A 21,018-nucleotide genomic window follows, 5' to 3' on the forward strand; every position below is an offset into this window, starting at 1 on the left:
AAATTAATACATCACAACATTTTACTACAAATTAACTCTCTGTTACCTCGGGGGTCCACAGATGTGTCATAGACTGGAAAGAAGGGAAGCATCTTCACCTACGGGGGGATATCTCTAAGCAGTTCACACCAAAACAATCTAAATTAACATTGTAGGTAAAAGGAAGAATGTGTATTTTAGTTTTTCAAACATTAGAGTGGTATTGATTTTCTAATCCAGCTCCCCACATTAAAGCAAATGAGGCAACTTCCTAAAGTGTAGAACTATTCCTTTAAAATAGATTTTTCTTTTATGATACTAGCATTAATAGGTTTCACGTCAAGGTCAGCCAAGTGATTTGGCACTTTTACCCTTAAATTCTCCCCGTTTTCCAAGCCACTCTGGCATTACTCACAGCACGAGGACACCGGCACGCTGATGGCCAGCACGATCCACACGATGTCCATTCTGCTCAGGCAGATGGTCATGCGCGACAGCGGGGAGTCCACGGTGGGGCCCGAGCTGTTGCCGGGCGTCCAGGGGTCCTCGGTGGTGGCCGGCACCTGCCTGTTCAGGAAGTTCCCGCTGGCGGTGGAGGCGGGCTCCGAGGAGCTGTTCCCCGCGGCGGCGGCGGCCCCCTCGCCGGAGCTGCCGTTGAAGAGCGGCGCCCCGTGTGCAGTGACGTTCACGGTGCGAGGATCCCGAGGGTCGCCGTCCGTGCCGTTCCCTTGAACGAGACCGCGCCCCTCCTCCTCGGCGGCGGTCTCGTTGGCCGCGGAGCGGTTGTTCGGCGCAGTCGTTGGATTCCGCGTCTGGAGTTCGGCCTCGGCGGACGCCGCCGGCGCGGCCGTGGCGGTCGTTAGCTTCTCGGTCGGGCTCGCGACCGGGGTCGCGGCCCCTTCCTTCGGCTCTGTCTCCAGTTCATCGGTGGGGGGCTCGCTGCTAGAGTGCACCTCCCTCAGGGTGATGGCGTGGTGGCGTGCGGCCGCCGGCTTTGAGGCGCCCTGAGCGCGCTCCCTGAGTTTCAGGCCGGCTGCGGGGTCGGCGGTCGACGATGGAGCGGCAAGGGGCTCGAGACCTGGAACACGCTGCCGGCTGGGGTCGGCGGGCTCCTCCACGCTCAACTTCTGGGGCTCGACGTGGTGCGAAGCGAGCGTATCCCCTCTGTCCGGTTCAGAGATGGGAAGAAGAGCTTCTCTGGCAGTAGAGCCCACGTCTATACCTGGGGCCGCTGTGCTGGGAGGCTTGAGGACGCTGCCGCTGGCCTGGTTCGCGCCGTCAGTAACCGGGCGGTGGACTTGCGTTACCCTGACCAATTTGTGCATGTGGCCTCGGTTCACGGGCTCCAGGGGCTGATCCTCGTGACTCTCAGCGCTCACAGTGCTCGAGTCGCGGATGGGAGGGTCGCCGTGAGCCGGGCTGCGTGTTTGGGCCGGGAGAGGCCAGACCAGAGGGCGGAGGGCGACCGTCGGGATGATGACGTTCGAGGGTCGAGGGCCCCGTCCCTTGGGCGGCCATTCCCCGCTGCCGGAGCCTTCCTGGCGCAAGTTCAGGGCGGGTTGTTCGAGGGCGGAAAGCGGGCTGCCGTGGGCGGCCGCCATGGAGTCCTGGGACGTCTGGCTGAGGTACAGCTCCTGTGCTGATGACACCAGTCCTACTAGCAGTGCTAGGAATGCTAGAACACCTGCGGGGAAAGAGAGAGAGAGAGAGAAAGCTGGTGATTAACGCAGGATGATGATGCAGAATATCCTCTGAGCTTCATGAGTTATTGGATTTGTTTCCCCCCGTGGGTGTGTGTGTGTGTGTGTTTTCAGCATGTCTGTCATGTCTTTACATCACTTCCCTCAAGGATCCGCGCACAGCGAGGCGAGAGCGCAGCCCGGCAGTTGAAACTGAAGCTCAAGGTGTTCAGTGGAGACGCGTAGCCTCGTCCCGCATTCATTATTCTCCTCTGCCTGTTATCTACTGAAACCTAGTTCTTTATCAGCTGCATTATTCACTGCGCCAAGTTGCACCGTGTGTGCTCACGCATGTCTAAGACGTAAGGATCTTCTGGCTTTGTTGCTCTGCAGAAATTCTTGGAGAGCTCACTTTTCAAGGTCGTAATATATAACGAGCAATTATTTGATTCCAATCTCCAGATAACACTGGGGGAAAAAAAGTTAATTTAGTACATTTCTAATGGATTTCTAGATGGTTTTCGATCATTTTCCGTACCGTGAAATGAGATGTCTTTAATGATTGTCTGAGTTAGTATCTTTTCTGAAACAAATAATCAAGAAAAAAAAAAGTAAAATCCTCCCTTGCTTCATGCTCAATACGAGACAAGATGTATTGACGTTTTCTTCACATCAAACAGATTCATGACAGTCACAATAGCCCACTTAACATGCTAAAACCATCCCGGAGAACTTGACAGATTCACTTTCTCAAGCTCAATTCCACACGGAGGCTTTGCCGAGACAAGCCATTAGTATGTGCCTGTGGGGAATATTGGTCCTATTATGTTATCCAGACAGCAAGAAAGTCAAAGAGGGAAGAACGTGGAAAGGCTTATTAATTTCCCCTTTGCTCCCTTATTGACACTGTTAAACACTGCTAATGTGACACATTAGCCAAAACGCTCCCAGCGGGTGTTTCTATGCATTCAGCTGAGAACAGAACGTTCTCTAAACCGCTGTCTGAATCAAGTTATGTGGCGGGTTTTTGCCACAAGATTATTATGTATTTTGTTTCAACCATTATTGCTTTAATGCTTGAGGGATAATGCGGCAAAATGTGTCTTTTTGATGTTCAAAAAGACATGAAAACACTTCCAAACTGTTTTGGTGGCGCTTATGCATTCATTCCCACTGAAGCTGTAAACTTAACATCATGTAAAAACTTCATTTTTATCAAACTTTACTCAAACAGATCTCCATTCTGAGTGTTTTTGGCTTCAGGACAGCAGCCACTGCCACAATGTGGCTCATTCAAGCCTTTTTAATATTTTTTGGAGCTCTATAGCACAAATGTGTGGGATGCAAATAATCGTTTGTTGGATCAATTCATTTTTTCGTTCTTCTTTTCATGAGATTTGTTAAAAGTCTTATCCTTCAAAGGCACTCACTGAAATAAAGAATAAAAGACTAGAACGTTGGACTTAGTGCTATCCAGTGGTGATGTTGTAGATTGCAACCTAATGTAAAAACTCAAAATAGCCTCTCCAGAGCCAGTGTCTGGTTTGTCCCTTGTGGGCTACTGTAGGAACACGGACAACCCACTCCCTATGATATGAAGAGCTCATTCTATGCAAAAACACAACAATTCTTATTTCTAGGTGATTATCGACGAATGAAAACGCAAATTATGAAAATAAAATGCGTAGTATATTCAATTTCTACGAATAAATCAACTCAAATCCTGCACACTAAACACTGGCTGGATTAATATTATATATATTTCAAAAAAAATTTTTTAAAGACATTCAAGAGAAGGCATGAATGCCACAATACAAACAGTAATATTCTCAAAGACGACCAAGTCGTCTGAGCTCGTACAGGTGCACACACCATGAGCCTGAATGCTTCTATGCTTGTGAGCCTCCAAGATGTGTGCAAAAGAAAAAGTGGCAACATGAAATAGATGACATAAATTTTCAAATTGTTGGACGTGTCAAGCTGGGATTCGAGAGGTTTCTGCATTACAGCGGTCAAGAGAGAGAATGAAGGATCATAATCAAGACATTGAGCATTGTTCTGACATTCATGACACTCACAAAAATGCAAGAAGTCATAGAAGACACACACACACACACACACACACAGAGCCGAAAGCTCACTTTGTGATGTCTTGGCCAACGTTTATAAGGGTGCTCAGTAACTATGGGAACCGAGTTTCCATTACCGAGAGGGGCAGAGGAGAAGGAGTCAAGAGAGAAGAGGTGAGAAAAGCTGTTGAACACGTAGAATGAAAGGGACGGAATATTTAATGAAATGATTACCTTTAAAAATAAAAAAAAAAGCCCCAGCCCAGGCGAATGTCAATATCAGTGATCTGAAATGTCTTTGACAAAGAAAAGCTTCTTCATCCTCTTCCCTCTTTGTTCACCGGAGGATTTAAAACACACCGCAGCAGCAAGAACCCCAAAGCACGGACTATTTAAACTGAGCCTCTTGAATCATTAATCATATTCCTCCATACTCAATAACACAGACGACCAGGACAGAGGGTCCAGGCCCCGTCTTGCATTAACCGAGCCTGTCACGTCTCTAATCCACAGAGCCCACTCCAGACTCACATCTGAGGAGATAACGCACATGGCCATCCCGTGATTTATGACTGCTTGTCTCTCCTGAGATGATCCTTTAGGCAGGGAAATGGGACACAGACAAACCCAAAGCTATCAAAGCTCAAGTATCCGGGCTATTGTCGATGGTCTGAAATGCGAATAGTGGTCACTTTAGGACACGTTTAGAGGATGAAGACCTCTGAGATGCTCAAAAAAGAAGAATTATATTATATGGAAGACTGAAAAAACAAAGGATGAGAGACAAAAAGACACAAGACAAAAGCTAAATAATAAATAAAGGCTTTATTACGACCAAATTTTAGGATTAATATATGAAATACTTACAGCTGCAAGCAAAGTAGAGAAATAATGATGTTTTTTTATGTAAAAAAAGGTAGCTGAAAGTGATTAAAGAGGCCAATTAAGAGCGATGATGTTGAATCATACCTTCAATCAGCTCCAAAAGTAGCAACAAGTCACAACCTGGCGACCCGATACTGTGCCATACTGAATAAAACATAACAGCCGGGCTCCATTTACAAGCAAAGTTATATCACAAACAGGCAAACTTAACGCCCAGGAACACATTATTCCGATTTGTCTGATCATAAACTCTGACGTGTGGGTTCACCCTGGAGATTAATATGTATTTTTGGGACATTGCAGTTTTGCCAAATCATGTTTTATTCAAGATCCTATCCAAAATGTTGAAGAGGAGAATCTGCCTGCACTCAGATGTCTGACTGCCCACATATTCATGAGCGCTGATAGCAGATTCTGCATCGGACGCTGTTATTCTCATAATATTCTCATTATTGAGGGTCATAATAACAAGAAGGCGCAACACAGGATTCCAAGCGAGGTCTATGAGGGAGCTAGTGGAAGATTAGTTACTTTGAGCTTATGAGGGGATTAACATGAGAAGTGCCTTAAACCGCATGGAAGTGCTGCAAAACAAAGTTGAAGATAGAGAATGTATATTGCCCCTGTTAGCTTAGCGTGATAAATAGCATTTGTACACAATCTGTGACTCTGTGACAGCTGATAGATGTGCCTCACTGACGGCTCGGGATGAAAAAAAGCGTCACATTGTTAACGCTTGAGACAAAAAAAACACACAAAACTGCGTGCAAAAGCAGCTGACGGAAAATATCCATCCAATCTATCATCACACTGTGGCGATGCGTTTCCACCTTCATTGTGTGTAAACAAGAAATCCATCTATTTCTGACCTGCACAATATGTTGTATTGCAGAATTTCTGCTCAGGGCAGCGATTACATAAGCACCCGTGCGTTCTTACACGTGCACAGTGTGTTGCACACTGAGGCAAATGGGTGTGATTTGTCACTACGGTTGTGTGTCTGGCTGATGGAGTGAGAGCGTAAGCCGTGGGAAACGCAGGCCGAGAGCCCAAAGACACGCATGGAGGGGGGAAGCGGGGCGCCGCCGCGGGGTGAATTAACTCCGATGAAATGATTGAAAAGGCCCGAGGAGTGAATTGCGCTTCGTGAACATCCGTTATTGAGTTGAAGCAACTTAAATAATTAGAAAATTGGATGGAAAAGGGGCAGAATAGCGAGGTTGGTGGGAAAATGTGCAGCGAGGGCGCCGGAGGTGTGAGAGAGGGAGATGTGAGTTTCATCAATGATAAGACACGGACAAAAGGGAACAGGTTGGATAAGACACATTAGACCGAGGTCCAAAAAAGGACACGCAAAAGGAAAATGAGGGATAAGAGATAGGAGCGTATAAGAGGCTTGTTGATTTTACTCCGCATGGTTTGTGCCGCTTGGCTGTTTAGTGGCTTTACAAGATATTTCACAAGCACAAGAAAAACACCCACAAAAGTCGGTCCATTCATTGCCAGCGATGACGCAAAAAGAGGAGGCGGACAACAAGAGACACCTCAATCTTTTGCTCAAAAAAACAACAACAACAACAACAACATCAACAACACAAGGGGCGTTTTCTATTTCAATGGTGGCATTGAATTAAAGGGCCTTTTGTCCTTGTCTGGACCGGAAGGAAGACACACAGCTCACACCGTTATCACTCACACCAACATGTTGCCGTCACTATCTGTAGCACCCAGCTGACTGATCGCCTCAGAATAGCGCATGCTAATAATACGAAGACAAACAGCTCCCTGGAGATATTACGGTGAGATAATGCTGCCTGTTTTCCAGGCTCGGGTTGTATGGAGGGAGGGGCAATGTATGCAGGGGAAAACCTGCTGAATTGAGGCTCTTTTTGAATGCATAGCAAGCCGCTGACATTCGTTGAAGTCCTCCATTGATGCCATCGGGGACATCAATAAATCATGTTGCAAAGCAGGATCCCGCGCACTGACCCAACGCAGGCTTTGTGCCACCAATCATTCATTGTTAGATTCAATGTCAGGGGCCAGAGCGACTGTCACTGCATCTAAAGTTACACTAGTGAAGTAAAAAAACAACAACACATTTACTCCTGCTGATTAAGTTCTGTATGAAACTTATGCCTGAGAAGAACCACGTTGTTCAGACGCACTGATCAATCACACTGGAGCACTTAGTGGGTGGTATGCAGCGCTCATGCACGAGCCCGGATGCATCATCAATCCTGAGGGGCGGGGCCGCCGCTCACTGTTGGAAGGTGGGGTATTTATCTTTCTTTTCCAGGGGTCACCTCGAGCTACATGCAATGAAGAAAGATGTGGTCTCCAATGCACGCGCACAGCGGCAATCTGCCGATGAGGCGAGTGTCGGTCGGTCGCGTCGCAGCGCGTCGTCAGCGGGCAGCTGGCCGTGGCACCATTTGAATGGGAGGCGCTACGGGGAAGCCAAAAATAGGAGCCGCGAAACCCATCCATCAATGAGACTGGTTGACGGTTCGCCAGGCGGTGCTTCTGGACTGTTCCTGCTCCGTCATCGGCCTGCTCGGGCAGCGTGATCGGCGATAAAGAACAACTGTGCGCGTGAGGATTGAAATGCATGGCTTCATAAAATGTACTAAAACCGCTTTCCAGCATCTTTAAAGTTAGATTTAAGATTTCTCTGCGGTATGAACTCCAGTGAGGTTGTTTGAATGATGACTATAAACAGCATCAATAACTATCTCAATGTGCCCTTGGGAAACAAAACCTCTGCCTACACTTCCTTGGTCAGTTGCTTTGAATAAATGCCTGCAATGTAAATAACAACTACAGGGATTCACTGTGTGTCCACCTCGTTACTCAATAGGATAGCATGTATTATTGTTGGCTGGAGGACCCCAGGGCATTGGAACATAACCAATAATTAAGGATGTCCTCCTCTCTGCCCAGCCCGACCCCCCCGATGGATCACGTTTAGCCTCATTTATGCTAATCACGACCAGCGGACGCACCACCATGGGATTCCCTCTAAATCCCTCCGGGCAAATGGAGAGGCTTTATCTACAGTGCTCATCGGAATACCGATGAGCCTTTATCACATCACAGCGCCGCACACACACACACACACACACACACACACACACACACACACACACACACACACACACACACACACACACACACACACACACACACCACGGCGCTGCTCACCCAATACAAAGAGTTTCATATCTCACGTTCTGGGATAACGGCTGACAAACCCAAATCAAAGCGATCATAAGCTTTAAATGGAGGTTTTTGTTGAAGGTCCAAACCCTTAATTTGGGGCTTTTGACGGGCTGTCAGAGCGAGTCGACCAGATCAGATCCATCAGCTTCAGGCCGACCGGTCTGACTAACTGCTGGTAAAATTGGATTATCACGCCTGGACAGAGCACTATCAGCCCTGACTCACTCCAAAAATACCAAGAGTACTACGACAGTACCACTACTACTACGACCGTCACTGCAACTAATAGTACCACAGCACTATTACTATCACTTCCTGTACTATACTAGGAATATGTTATATATAATATAATGTTTATAATATTCTACACAACTAACAGCATAATTTCTGCTGCTACTATTTCAGAATAATGTATAATATATCATTGGATTACATTTTGTGATGCATTAAGCGTCCCTTTAATGTTGCAGCTGGCAAAGGTGGGGCTGGTTTTGACTACTTTATGTATTGTTGTCTGGCGTACAGTCATCATAATGACTTGACCTGGTCTTATGAAGACCTAATGATTGACCTGGTAGCCCCGCTCTAAAGAATACCACGCTTTATCATCTATTATACTTTAAATGGGACCATAATTTACTAAATGAACAACATTCTGCATTATCGACTTGTGATTGAGACCATAAACTCCTGTCCACAATGTTTACTGAGGAAATCCTTTAAGTGGGAAGTAAAGTCGTTTCCTCATAGACTTCTATCCAATCAGACTTCTTTTTGCAACCTGAGGAGTTTAACTTTTCACACCCAGAGGTTGCCACCTGACTGGAGTAAAGCAGAAAGTACTTGAGTAAAGTACCTCAAAATGGAGCATGGTGTTGTGGTTTTAGTGGTTTCTCGTGTTGAGGTTGCAGATTACATCAAATGAACGCCCCGCCGCTCAACCCTTCCCCAAAGGGCCACTGTGGCTCAGTGGTAAAGCAGGGTCGACCTCCAATCAGAGGATCGGTGGTTGGATCTCCTGTAGCCCTAGGCAAGACAATTAACCCTGAGTTGCTGCCGGAGCTGTGCCCACGGTGTGTCTAGACAAGTGCTGTCCATTTACCAAGTGTTTTAGTGGACTACAGTGGACTTCAGGAAACAAATGAGAGGTTTTCTCTAGAACCGGTCTTCTGTTTGTCCGTTCTGGCGGTGCAACTTGGCGTACTCCGATGTCAATATATGAACGGCTCGTTCTCAGCTAGGGAAAGTGAAAAGACTCATAGTTTTGAATATCATGCTCCATTGCTGCCAATAAGTCTTGGTAAATTCTACGCACTGGTCCTTTAAGTACATGTACGTTCCAGTTCAAGGGCTTAAATATGTGTCGAAACTGCTGAACTGCTAATCCTCCTCTTCTTCCTCCTGTCAGTCATTGTTACTGAAACAGTAAATGAAGGCTGTGTCATTCTCGCTAAAAGCTACAACAAAATGGATGACTCAGGTCATCTCATGATCCATCAAAGGAAACAATAGCTTTTCCTTCCTGTTTGATGACGTTGCATGAGAACGCTCGACTTTCATGAATGCGGCTTTTTCATTTCAGAATACCAAGTTTCTTCATTTGACAGTTCTTTCACGACTGAACTACATTTCAATGTGCATTCCTGCACTAATAAATCCTCCAGCTTCATGCGATCATGCTCATGTGGCGGCGTATTCATGTCCCGTGCATGTATAGCGAGTCATCTTGGAGGTGACGAGCAGACACATTCCTTTGCTTCTGGGTGTGTTCGTCTGTCCCGTGAGGAGGGAAACGGACAGATAGGGCACGTCCTGAGGAACCTCTGGATCCGTCCTGCCGGAGGAGGGCTGGACGGGCGGAGCGGGTGAAGAGGCGGCGAGCGGGGAGGGCGCTACAGATGTGAGCCCCACGATAAGAGGGGAAAGCTTTCGTAACGGGATAATGGCTTCCTGTTTGAACGCCGCGCAAATTGTTTGTCGGGTTACCGCGGCTTTGAACACAGAGACACGTTTATCTTGAGAATCAGACGTGGGGGGAGAGGGAATGTGGAAACAAGAACAACAAAGAGTCCTTCTGCCGTTTACTTGGATAATGATTGAGCTTTAGCGGCTGACAGCGGCAACAGGAAGGAGAAACGCTAAACAGGAAGCTGTCTGGAATCTGAGGAGAACACTGAATTACAGGCTCGCAGTTACACAACTCCATTAAAGTCACAGACAATGTTTTCCCCTTTACGGAGCATTTCAACATCTTCACTGTTGTTGACGGCTTTAAAGAGACTACTAACTGTTGCGACAACACACTCCAGTCATACAAGACGAGGCAAAGTCAGACTGGGAGGATTACTCAAGCCTCCTGTACTCATTTACACTTCACGCCGACTGGTCTTTCAAGGAGACAACTTTAAAACAGAATGTGCAAGCGACTGCCTCGCTTGTCAGGCTTTCAGCTGCCAGACAAGAAACTTCTCTGCATTGTTCTTGGTGTATAATGCCATCACAACATGCCCGCTTAAAGTACACAGGGACCACTGACAAGGCAGAAGACGAACGAACACAAAACAGGACCGAGGGAATGTCTTCCTGCTCCGTCGCCTGTCAGGATGCGGCATCATCCGTCTCAGTTCTCTTCCATACCTGCAGCATCCCTTCTCTTGCATGCAGGCTGAGGATGTCAATGCACATCTGTCATCCTGCAGATGGCTGGTACAGATGAATGAGACATGTCTGTGTATAGTACAGCAGCAGAGATCTCAGGTAAGTCTCCCTGCCCACTGTAAAAGAGGCAACACCCTGTTGGAAGTGCCTCGATGCGAAGTAAAAGAGAGCGCCGTGCTCTCCGAGAAAGAGAGATATGGTCTTAATATAAACTCTATATGAAGAGCTGGCCCGCAGTTTCGACTCAGACCGCTGCGACGTGACCTCGCTCCACCTCTGTTTACAGCTTAGAGCACTTCGCTCACAGCAGTCCAGTCCGAGTTTATCACTTCTGAGGGATTAAGGCCGATTTGTCAGACAGCCTTTGGCTCCGCTGGCCTGAGGTGGACCTCGGGAGGGGGGTGCATATCAGATATCATCATCAGTCTGTTTAGCTAACCATCCAGGCCGCCTGGTGGGTCCCAGTCCGACCCTCCACGCTCCATATTCATGTGACATTCTGCGCTGGTGGCCTGCCAGAGCTGTGTACCGAGACGTTATCCTGTCCTCTGAATCTGAAGCAGCACAAACTCGAACTAGAACAAGAACTGAGGGGATGCAACACTGTATGTACAGTGAGATCTACAGGTTCCTGCATATATAAAGGAATATTTTGAGCGCTTGTGGTTAGAAAAGGCATCACCCTGGATGTCCTCGTCCGCCCCCCTTTGGGTTTACTCACTCAGCATCTGGCAGCGCAGGACCTGCAGGCTTGTCTTCATGGTATCATGTGATCCGGTTCCTCCTCCACAGTGCTCATGGTTCTCTAGTGAAGACAGAGAGAGAGAGAGAGAGGGAGCAGAAAAAGACAGAAAGGTAAGAAGAAACTCAGCGATCAGGTGTCAAAATCACGTTCAAGTCACGGTCTCGTGTCAGTGTGATGTACTGTGATTGTGTCGGGGCAGGTTTATCAAGTAGGGTGGACACAAAAAAAGAAAAGAAGGCATTGCAGATACGATTGTGCGGCTTAACCTCGACACTTTAATCCTTGTAATGACTGCTAGAAAAACAGTAACACCTCTCACAGCGGATCATATGAACCTCACCCGACTGAAATGTCACAATAAAAGACCGGGTGCAGCCTCCGCTGCTCGGGCTTCAGATCAGCGTCGGTCATCCTGGAGGCCGTGCTGGTGAGTAAAACCGATTATGGAGCATTAACCGGTGACCAGTCAGCCTTGTTCTGAGACAGACAAGAACCCAAAGGTGCTCTTGAGGAGAGTGACTCACTGGTGGCCTTCTGTTGAATGAAAGAACACACAAACACACACCCTTTCACCCCCAGAGGACTGTGTGTGTTCGCCTCCCTTTGTGGTGGTGCCCTTGGGCAACACACATGCCCACACCTCTCAGACGCAGTAGTACACATAAACAGACTCATACTTCTTAAGAAGTTATAATAATAATAACTTATGGATATAACACTTTTAGAAACAGGTTTACAAAGGGCTTTTATAGATATTCAAAGTCGTCATTTTATGTTTTTTTTAATGTTTTTTATGTTTTATTTTTATGATCTAATATGCAGGTGTTTTTGTTCCCATGGTTTTGTTTGTTTATTTTATATATTTGTTTGTTTTCTACTGGTCTTTTTGCTTATTTATTTGGTTGTGTTGTGTTACATCACTTCAAAGCAATTCTATAAAAATGGGTTTTAAGAAGTGATTCAAAAGAAGTTACTGATTCTGCCAGCCTTATCGTATTGAAAACACACACACACACGCACACACACGCACACACCTTCGCACCATTCAAGCTACCTGCATGAATAATCTGTTGTGAGTGTGACATGTGAAATTGGATTTGCGTCCCTCAGAATGAGAGTTCTGGTTTCAGGCGACCTGTAATTCTGTGTGTGAGTTGTGTGAGATGAGGGAGGACAGACAACAAAAGCACAGGGTTGTAGGCCGCTGATCCTTTCATGAGGCCTTATTTCTCATAAATGGAGCCCCGCTGTGAGGCAACACACTACATCTGACTGAGTCATCCGGCTTATTCTGCTGCAACCTTCCAACGCTTAATCTGAGCACACACGTTTTGAGATATTTGGAAAAATGTGTCGAATGAGCATAACTGATGTTAAATCCATCTAACCATCCATCCATCTACTGTCTGTCGGATACTTTAGAGGATTTCTGTAGTGTTTGCCTCGAGGGAGAGTCAAAAGAAAAGCATGAAATAATGAGCACAGAACTGTAACAAATGACAATTTAGAAGAAATATTCTCCGTCCCTCCTCCTGACTTCGTACTACTGTTGCAACACGGAAATAAATAAATAAAATGAACGACTATAACAAGGCAAGATGAGAAACTAAATTAGTTATCAGGGCACATGTTTGGTAAGTAACACACACAATTTTGTTCGAGAGCTTGAATCATAACGCCGTGGGTTCAGACCGTCACTTTTTCCCGGCTCCACATCTGAGCTGCAACCGTCCCGACACCCATCATGGCGTCGAACTCGTAGCCGTGATGCTGCAGCTCTTCTCCTTCTCTGTGTTTACATTTGCCTTGTTTTCCAGCGTCATTTTCCCGGCCTAATGAGCTCACTGGCGGGGTGCGACGAGAGCAGCTGAGCCTCTCCACGGTGATTACACCTCATCAGCGCTCGCCAGGCCAGCGCAGCCTCATAGACACGCTCTTTAAATGCACAGCGCACAAGGAGGTGAGGGCCAAGCGAAGGTGAGTGGAAGGGGGGGGGGGGAGACGAGAGACAGTGGCACCGAGTGTTTGGTTTGTACTTGTTACTTCAGGACGGAGCTGCACGTCGGACAAAAGACAAGCCTCCTCCTGCTGCTGCGAACACATGCAGGTGGAAGATAATGAGAGATGACGGTCAGGGTCGCGGCCCTGAAACCTCACACGGGGTGAGGGATCCTCGGCTGGCGCTGGCAGTCTGTTTGCGGCGACGCTTAACCCTCTCCCTCCAACGCAGAAGCATGGATTCACTTCCAGTACAGCGGACGTGTTGGCACGACGGGAAGCCGGTGAGGGATCGTGTCGTTGTTGCTTCGCGAGGGATTCCCACTGGGTGAATGGAGGCCTTCGCGTGGAGGCGGAGTCTGCTGCGCCGTTACATTCAAGCCCACGCACAAAGGGGCTCAGACCAAAAAAAAATATGCGGAGTCATCCGGAAAAATGAAGCCTTGGCTAAACTTCATACTTTTGTTTTCACGCTCTGATAAACTTACAACCTCAAACTACGAGGATCATATATATGAAACCGGTACGTTTGAACGTTTGAATGCTGTTTCTTTGGGGCCTGAACATGGAGACATGGACGTGAGGAACTTTGTGGACGGAGGAAAGAAGGGAGCTTCCTGTGTCAGAGAAGGCAGATGTCTCCACCCTCTCCGAGCCAACAACAGTGTCACAAGTGACACGGAAAGAAAATGGGGGAGATTTGAAAACCACTCTACCTCCACCTCTTCAAAAAAAAAAAAAAGGAGAATTATGATAAGTATGAAAAAGAAACCTTTTCTTGCAGACAACATCGACACTACTGGCTTCAACAATCATAGATCGGATGTAGAAAGACGCTGATGTACATCTCCAGCTCTGTGCACGTAGAGAGCAGCCTCGCTTCCCGCTGGAGAGAGAGAGGAAAAAAAAAAAGTTGCATGGCAACTGACATGCACACAGACGGCAGCCATCACCATGGCAACCCTAATGGTACATTATATTCAAATTCATTCACAAGGACATTTTTGGGGGTCTAAACTGAACCGGGGTGTGGAGGGGAGGGGGGAGAAAGGGGGAGGGAAGTTGCTTTGAGATTACTGAAATTCTCCCTCAGAGTGATAAAATCCAGTAACGAGCTTTTCTCAGCTTTTTGTGTTCCCAGTCCTGCTGACGGGACCTGGTCCGGGTCTGAATAGTGTGTCTGGAGGGGAAAAGGGGGGGCAGACCAGAGGCCAAAGCCAAGGTCACCCGGGGGGACGTCACAATGAAATAAGCCGATCGCTCTCCAACTCTCCGCGGCCACCGGCCGCGGGGACAACAATGCTTTTAATTTTGGACTTCCCTCTATTCTGCGGTTCTGTATAGGAGCCGTGGCAGCAGGCTGGCTGCTTGCCCACAGCGGCTGCAGCCTGAGAGCTTTTCCATAACGAGGAGGAGGAGGAAGAGGAGGAGGAGGAGGAGGAGGAGGAAAGTGTGGGAGGCGACATCAATGGTGCAAACCACAGTGTTGTGCTCTCGCAGTACAACTGATAACTGGACCTCCCGATCACGACGCTTTTTTCCCCCCCGCAGTTCTGAAGCTCACGCTCTCACGCTTCGGTTTATCTCTCCGTCGTGACGCTTCTCTCTGTGCAGAGTGAAGAGAGGTGGAGCGTGACACCTGCGGCTGAGACATCGTCGAAGAGATTCTTGCAGCAAATTACCCAAACGATGTGGGAAACTCATCTTTCGGCGTTAACGGCGGACTTTCAGGATGATCACATAAGAGAGAATCTGGTTACGTCAATGTCCCAGATTTGACTCCGTTTCAAGTTGTGTGAGGCAAAACTTCCCTCAGCCGTGCCCTTCCACAGCGACCCAGGGGACATGCTTACACAGATGGTGCCCATTTTTCCCTTTAATGCTTGTTTTACCCTTTGATGGAAATAAACGAACATTCCCACGTGGCTCTGTTTCTTCCTCTGCACACGTGTTTCCTCCCCAGAAAAGTGCCGGAGGTTGCGGCTGTACTTCGGGCGCTACCTCCTGGCACTGTCGTCGCCATCTTGGGGACCTTGCAAAACAACGTACTGCTTGGCACCAATCATGTGAGACTGTGGCTTATTGTGCAACGGGGAGGCCGATTACTGATTACAGCTGTGAACAATTCTGTTACCAGACCATTTTCCGTCAGTGGGAGGGTTGAAAAGCAGTGCTGGTGACTCAAGAGAGACTCTGGGGCTTCGATAACTTCATTGTACAGCAGGATACACACACACACACACAGACACACACACACAACAACTGAATGATTATGAGTATTGATCCCGTCCAACGACAGGCCTAAATTAAATGCAAGCAGCAAGAACCACAATGCAAGAACAGGTTTCCAGGGAGCTCTCTAATCCTTCCATCCCTGAAGGCGGCCATGTTGCTGAGTCACAGCGGTGAGCTGAACGTGTCAGTCGAGGCTCTGGATGCTGAACGTGGCGGGATGAGTTGCAGGTGCCGCGTCATGAAGGCTGGAAGGAGGAGGACGAGCAGGTTATCAATCAGCGGCATCACTCCCCCTCCAGGTGCAGCAACACACCAGCCATTAAAAGAACACTAGACTCCCAGCATGCCGTTCACTGTGAAGTACCACCGGAGGAGACGCGCTACTGTACTTCATTTGGTTGCACAAAAGCAGGAAACCCCAAAACAAACACTGGTACTAGTACTGTTTAAACACGTCAGCAGATTTGCTTCAATATTCGTTCATTAAAGATACTGAAGAGCTCGGAAGTGCGCAGAAAACTGATATAATGACGACAGGTGGAACAAGTGGACAAAGTCAGGTCAGACCACTTCAGAGCACAAATGGTCCTCAGGGGGAAAAGCGCGTATTGAAGTGCTCTATTGCTCTATTATCGTTGCGTCGTCCCGTACATTTTGTATTTCATTAAACATTTTATTCTGTATGTTTTTCTGTGGATCTGGGACACGGCTGCAATCTTTTGTGAATGTCATAACGCCAAAGCTGATTACAGACGTCGACAGGCACTGAAAGAGCGAGACGCAAACTGTTCACAGCCGTCTTTTAGGCCGAGAGGATTTGAGTCGGCGCGCCACGATGATTCTGGATAAAATAATTGCTGTTCACGACATTATCCTGATCATCAATCATCTAAACATGTAAAAAAAACAAACTATTAGCATACGAAAACCTAACAGAATCACTTTATTCCATTTTCTTAAGAAACGATTGGTTGGAGTGAAGATAGGTTCCAGTATTTTAGACTGAAAAAATGTATATGTTTGCCATATTTCATACATGAAGTATGTCTTATTAGCAGGAGCAGTGGGTTAGTGAAGAGCAACATCCTGCTCAAAGACCTTCAACATGCAAACTATGGAGATCATACATATTCAGGACAACCGCTCATCCCCATGAGCTACAGCAACGGAGGCAAAGATGCAACCCAGATGGGACTCGAACCCACAATCCCCAGCTCCGGAGGCTGATGCCTTATCCATTAGGCCACTGGGTCAATACAATGAATGATTTTGGAGATGGATCTGTCGTTGTTGGGGGTAATACTGCAACCAGCGTGGTGGAGAACGTTGTCCACCGGCAGAAACGTCAACTTTTTAAATCTGCAAATTCCTTCAACCAGTGTGAGACATGTTGAGATGTTTCTGTGACGATCAAAACAGCAACTTCTTCTCAACAGGAAACCCAAACATGACGTCAGAGTGCATTCAGAGTTCAGGTAACCAATAACAAGCACATTTCTCCAAACCAATCGCCGCCTATGAACCTGTTTACTTCAAAAAAAAGAAGAAAAAAAAAACACCTCCAGGTTTGATGTTCACATGTCTCAGGATGCCGGCATCATGCTTACACTGACAGACCTAATGTGCTCAGTGAGCAAGCTGTCAGGTCACATCTGTGTCTTGGCTCGCGTCCACAAGTTAACATATTTCATATGCCCAGTGCTGAGGAAGCAGGACAGTGTGTAGCAGTAAAGATGATGCGCTTGTCAATAGTCATTAATGTCGAAGCCGCGGAGAACAGCGCAGGGCTGGAACACTGTTAGTCACGACGTACTCCCAGATATTAGCGTGATTGGTTTGAAGCCCTTTCTCCTCATCATCATGCAAAGGGCTGCATGGACCTCACCACTGATTGAGTTTGCTGTGACCAAATTTGTATTGGTTCACCTTTTTTTATACCCCTCTTACAGTCATTATGGAGGCAACATTATGGAAATGAAATAATCAAATCTGTCTTTAACAGGTTAAGGTGATAAAATATGCATTAGCCATACATTGGCATTCACATAGTGACACAGGATTAAACACAAAAGCTAGCAGAGTATTGTCTTTAGAACAAGCACCCGAAAGAAACTAGAAGGTCAATTATGGATTATAATTTACAATTATTGAGGTTATAGTATGAATCCCCACATGCCAAGACTGAGTACTTAGCGCTATTATAAGTTCTGTCTACTATCATAGTGAGAAAAGGGCCATAAATGTAATTTTAAAAAGTCATATAATAAAGAAAAGCTACGTAAAGAAACAGTCAAACATAAAATTGACTTTTGAGTAGATTTTTTTAGAGTGTTTAAGGTCTATCCTTACTTAAATGGAGATAAGATAATTCCTCTATTGTACAGCTTTTCTCGAGTTTCCAAATGTTATCGGACCGATTGGATCAAATTCTGACACTCAAAACAAGGATTAGGCTTCTTTTTTTTTTTTGTAGGAGGAAAACGGATTAAAAATTCTCATAAATGTATCATTGTTATCGTGGGAGATTGTATCACGACAATTTAGAGATCATTTGTATAAAAAAAAATCCCCACCAAACATCCCAAAAGCATAAAATCTCAGCTTCGCTCTCACATCACATCAACAGAGAGGAAAAAGCTGCCGTGGCTCTTACAGGACGAATCAATCTCTCACTTGTTCAGAGGACAACAGGAAGAGCTGCTGCACTCGGGGGGCATACGAGGAGGAGAAGAAAAGCATCACCGGCCTCTTCATTTCACACACACACACACACACACACACACGACCAATTACTGAAGCAATTCATCAGAGGAATCGTGGCCGAAGCCCGGTCTGTGGGCGTGGGAGCACATGCGAGACACAGATAGAGAGATAAATGGTCGCCGGCTCCATCTCCTGCCCATCTTTATGAGTCCATTTTCACAAAGAGAGTTTTAAAGCGTGAGCTTCCTGTGCAGGTCACGGCTGTGTTACATCTTTTAGAGCTCTCAAGCCCTCTACGGCCACGTGAAGTCATCGCAAAGTGCATGTTCAGATCTTAAGAAGTTATAAAACTTAAGGCTGTCGCTTTCAAGTATCAAGCCGAGCAAAGTACGTCTCATGGTTCTTAAGTCCAAATCTGATTTCCATTCTTTTTGTGGCTTAAGTTCAACTTAAGTCACAATATCAAGTCCTTAAATTAAGTGCAGAACAAGTCTGGAGTCATCATTTAGTTGACTAAAGTCTGAGTCAAAGCTGAAGTAGTCAAGGTTTAACTAATGTCTACCAAGAGTCAATTGCAACCCAAGACACAAGTCAAGACTTTAGCATGTGTCGTGTCAAGTCTTACATTAGTTCAGGTCAAGTCATTACGGTGACTCGTGTCTCACTGGAGTCCAGGTCTTTAGTCTCAGGACTCACAGCAATCAAGTCTAATTAATGTCAATACCTTTGTAACTCGAGCTTCGAGTGTTTAGAGAGTCAAGTCTCACAATGGTTCAAGTCTCATGTCCTCATTTTAGTCACTCAAGACTGATCTTCTATTCAATCTCTTGGGAGACGAGTCTTCGCAGTCAAAACACTCGCTCCGCAATCAAGTGCGGTCTCAAGTTGTTATTCTGATTAATTAAGTTCCACCTGAGTTCAAGTCTTTCTTTCAAGGGTGAATATTCACTATGGGGAGCATTGTGACTCATAACTGACAGCGCTAGCAGCGCTAACAGTGCAAACTATGGCGGAAGCGCTAACAGAGCTGTGTTTACCTAAAGGGGAACAGGAGGATGGGCGCTACTCTCACAGGAGTCCAAGTCCAAGTCAAGTCCTCGTCTTGTTGACCCAAGTCTCAAGACTTAAAACCTCAGTTTCATGACGTGAATTCCGACTCGAGTCTCAAATCTTTAGGGAGTCACGTCGTCGACGGGCGCCGGCGTGTTTTTACACGGCGAGAGTCGGTGCCAGGCTCGCCGTATCAAACCAGGCGTTCATTAAAACCGAGGCAAGGCCAGACGGTCTGAGAGATTGAAGCCGGGGGGATGGAATCAGCGGGAACAAAGAGCGAGGCCGGTAACAGAGCCCTGGGGAGGAAACCCGTGACAGACTTTGTTATATCACTGGGAAGACGACACCGCCGACTGAATACCAAGCACTTGGATGATTGAAGCCGCGCTGTCAGTGAATGCGTTTGATTAGCGTTGAAGTCAGACCTGACGGGCCGACTGCACGCGGTACAAACTTTATCTGGAGATGTCGCCCCGGGTTTCAATGATCACCGGTCTGTGGAATCCATTATTATTTAACAAAAGCCTTTTCTGTACATTTTAGGAAGGGTGAAAACAGAAATAGAAGATTGCGAAGAAAAAAAAGAGTCTGCACAGGTAAATTAAAGTGCCTCCTCACAAAGCACCTCGACGTGGACGAGCTCTTAGATGATGAACGCTGAATCCGATTAGATGGATTTATCCTATAAGTGGATGATATTTGTCTTTTTTTTCCCGGTGATACTCACTCACCTGGAGATCACCTGCAAACGCTCTGCACAAGCGTGTTGCTTCTCTAATGAGAGACAGCGTTCACGTCACGGTAGTAAAGGAGCAGCCATTGGGATTCAGCTCAGCCCTCGCCACTGTCTGAGTCGTAAATATCCTTCCCTCTGTCTCTCTCTCTCTCTCTCTCTCTCTCTCTTCTTCATGTCCTCGTGTGACCCCCCCCCCCCCCTCATGACTGACTGCTATGCTGCAAGCTTCTGGGTGAAGAGTAACGTGAGACTACAGCGTGTCACGTCCCCGCCATGCTTGTCACAACCGGTAACACAATCAAAAAAAGGAGCGTCGCTAACAAAATAGGTGAAAGGGGCTTAAGATGACAGGTCCATTCACCACACTTAGTGGACGCATAATGACACCCGCCGCCAGAGACGTTCGCTTTTTTGACGCAGCGGCGGAAACACAATCCAGACACGCACTAAAATGCTTGTTTTAATACATCCGAGGGTCACGTTAGAGCAAATCTATAAAGGATATACATATCTGATCAAACCGGAGATCTGACTGACACACATGCACGATGACATGAATACAGATTTGGATGAAAAAATATTATTTTTCGAGCGGCATTTGTTTCCGGCTGCTGTTTCCAAAAGGGGATATTTAATTTGCCTGCTTTCCTCTTTGTGAATCTGCACTAATGAAGTGAAAATGATGTAATGTGTGTGCACAAAGCATTGCTTTCTGTTCACTTAAAAAAGAGAACAGCAGGGGAGAAGGTCAGAAGGCGACATGAATAATGTAAAACAAATGATCTTTTACAAGACTTTTTTTTTGCAGCTTTGAGAAAAAGTGAATAATTAGAATACGGAGCTCAAAAATCTGTTTGCTAAAACGAACACAACCCTTTCTTTGCCCTTTTTCTCTTTCATATATAACACACCCAGAGGGGGTAAAAAAGCATTCGATCAAAGCCTCATCCTTGACTTCTGTCTCACAGCCAGATCTCTGGAGCGTTACATCTGACGGTGCGGCTGCAAACTGTCAGGCCGACCAACAGATTGATATGTAAAGTCTGCTCTCTCCAC

At 46.6% G+C, this 21,018-nt stretch overlaps 1 protein-coding gene and 1 non-coding gene across 2 annotated transcripts in view; both read right to left on the reverse strand.

Annotated features, from left to right (window-relative positions):
* tmem108 (transmembrane protein 108) overlaps nucleotides 1-21,018 on the reverse strand; it is a 41,573-nt gene that overhangs the window by 4,677 nt on the left and 15,878 nt on the right. The window contains exons 2-3 of the mRNA XM_068582386.1: nucleotides 11,214-11,297; nucleotides 395-1,663 (exon numbers count right to left, since the gene is read on the reverse strand). Coding sequence (XP_068438487.1) covers nucleotides 395-1,663; nucleotides 11,214-11,253 — 1,309 coding nt within the window. The 5' untranslated portion in view covers nucleotides 11,254-11,297. The remainder of the gene's footprint in view (nucleotides 1-394; nucleotides 1,664-11,213; nucleotides 11,298-21,018) is intronic.
* trnar-ccg (transfer RNA arginine (anticodon CCG)) lies at nucleotides 16,651-16,723 on the reverse strand. The gene has a single exon. It is a non-coding gene; the product is annotated as a tRNA-Arg (tRNA).

Source organism: Clinocottus analis, unplaced genomic scaffold, assembly GCF_023055335.1.
Source record: "Clinocottus analis isolate CAN_PGR_092001 unplaced genomic scaffold, fCliAna1.0.p SCAF_18, whole genome shotgun sequence".
Taxonomy (NCBI): Eukaryota; Metazoa; Chordata; class Actinopteri; order Perciformes; family Cottidae; genus Clinocottus; species Clinocottus analis.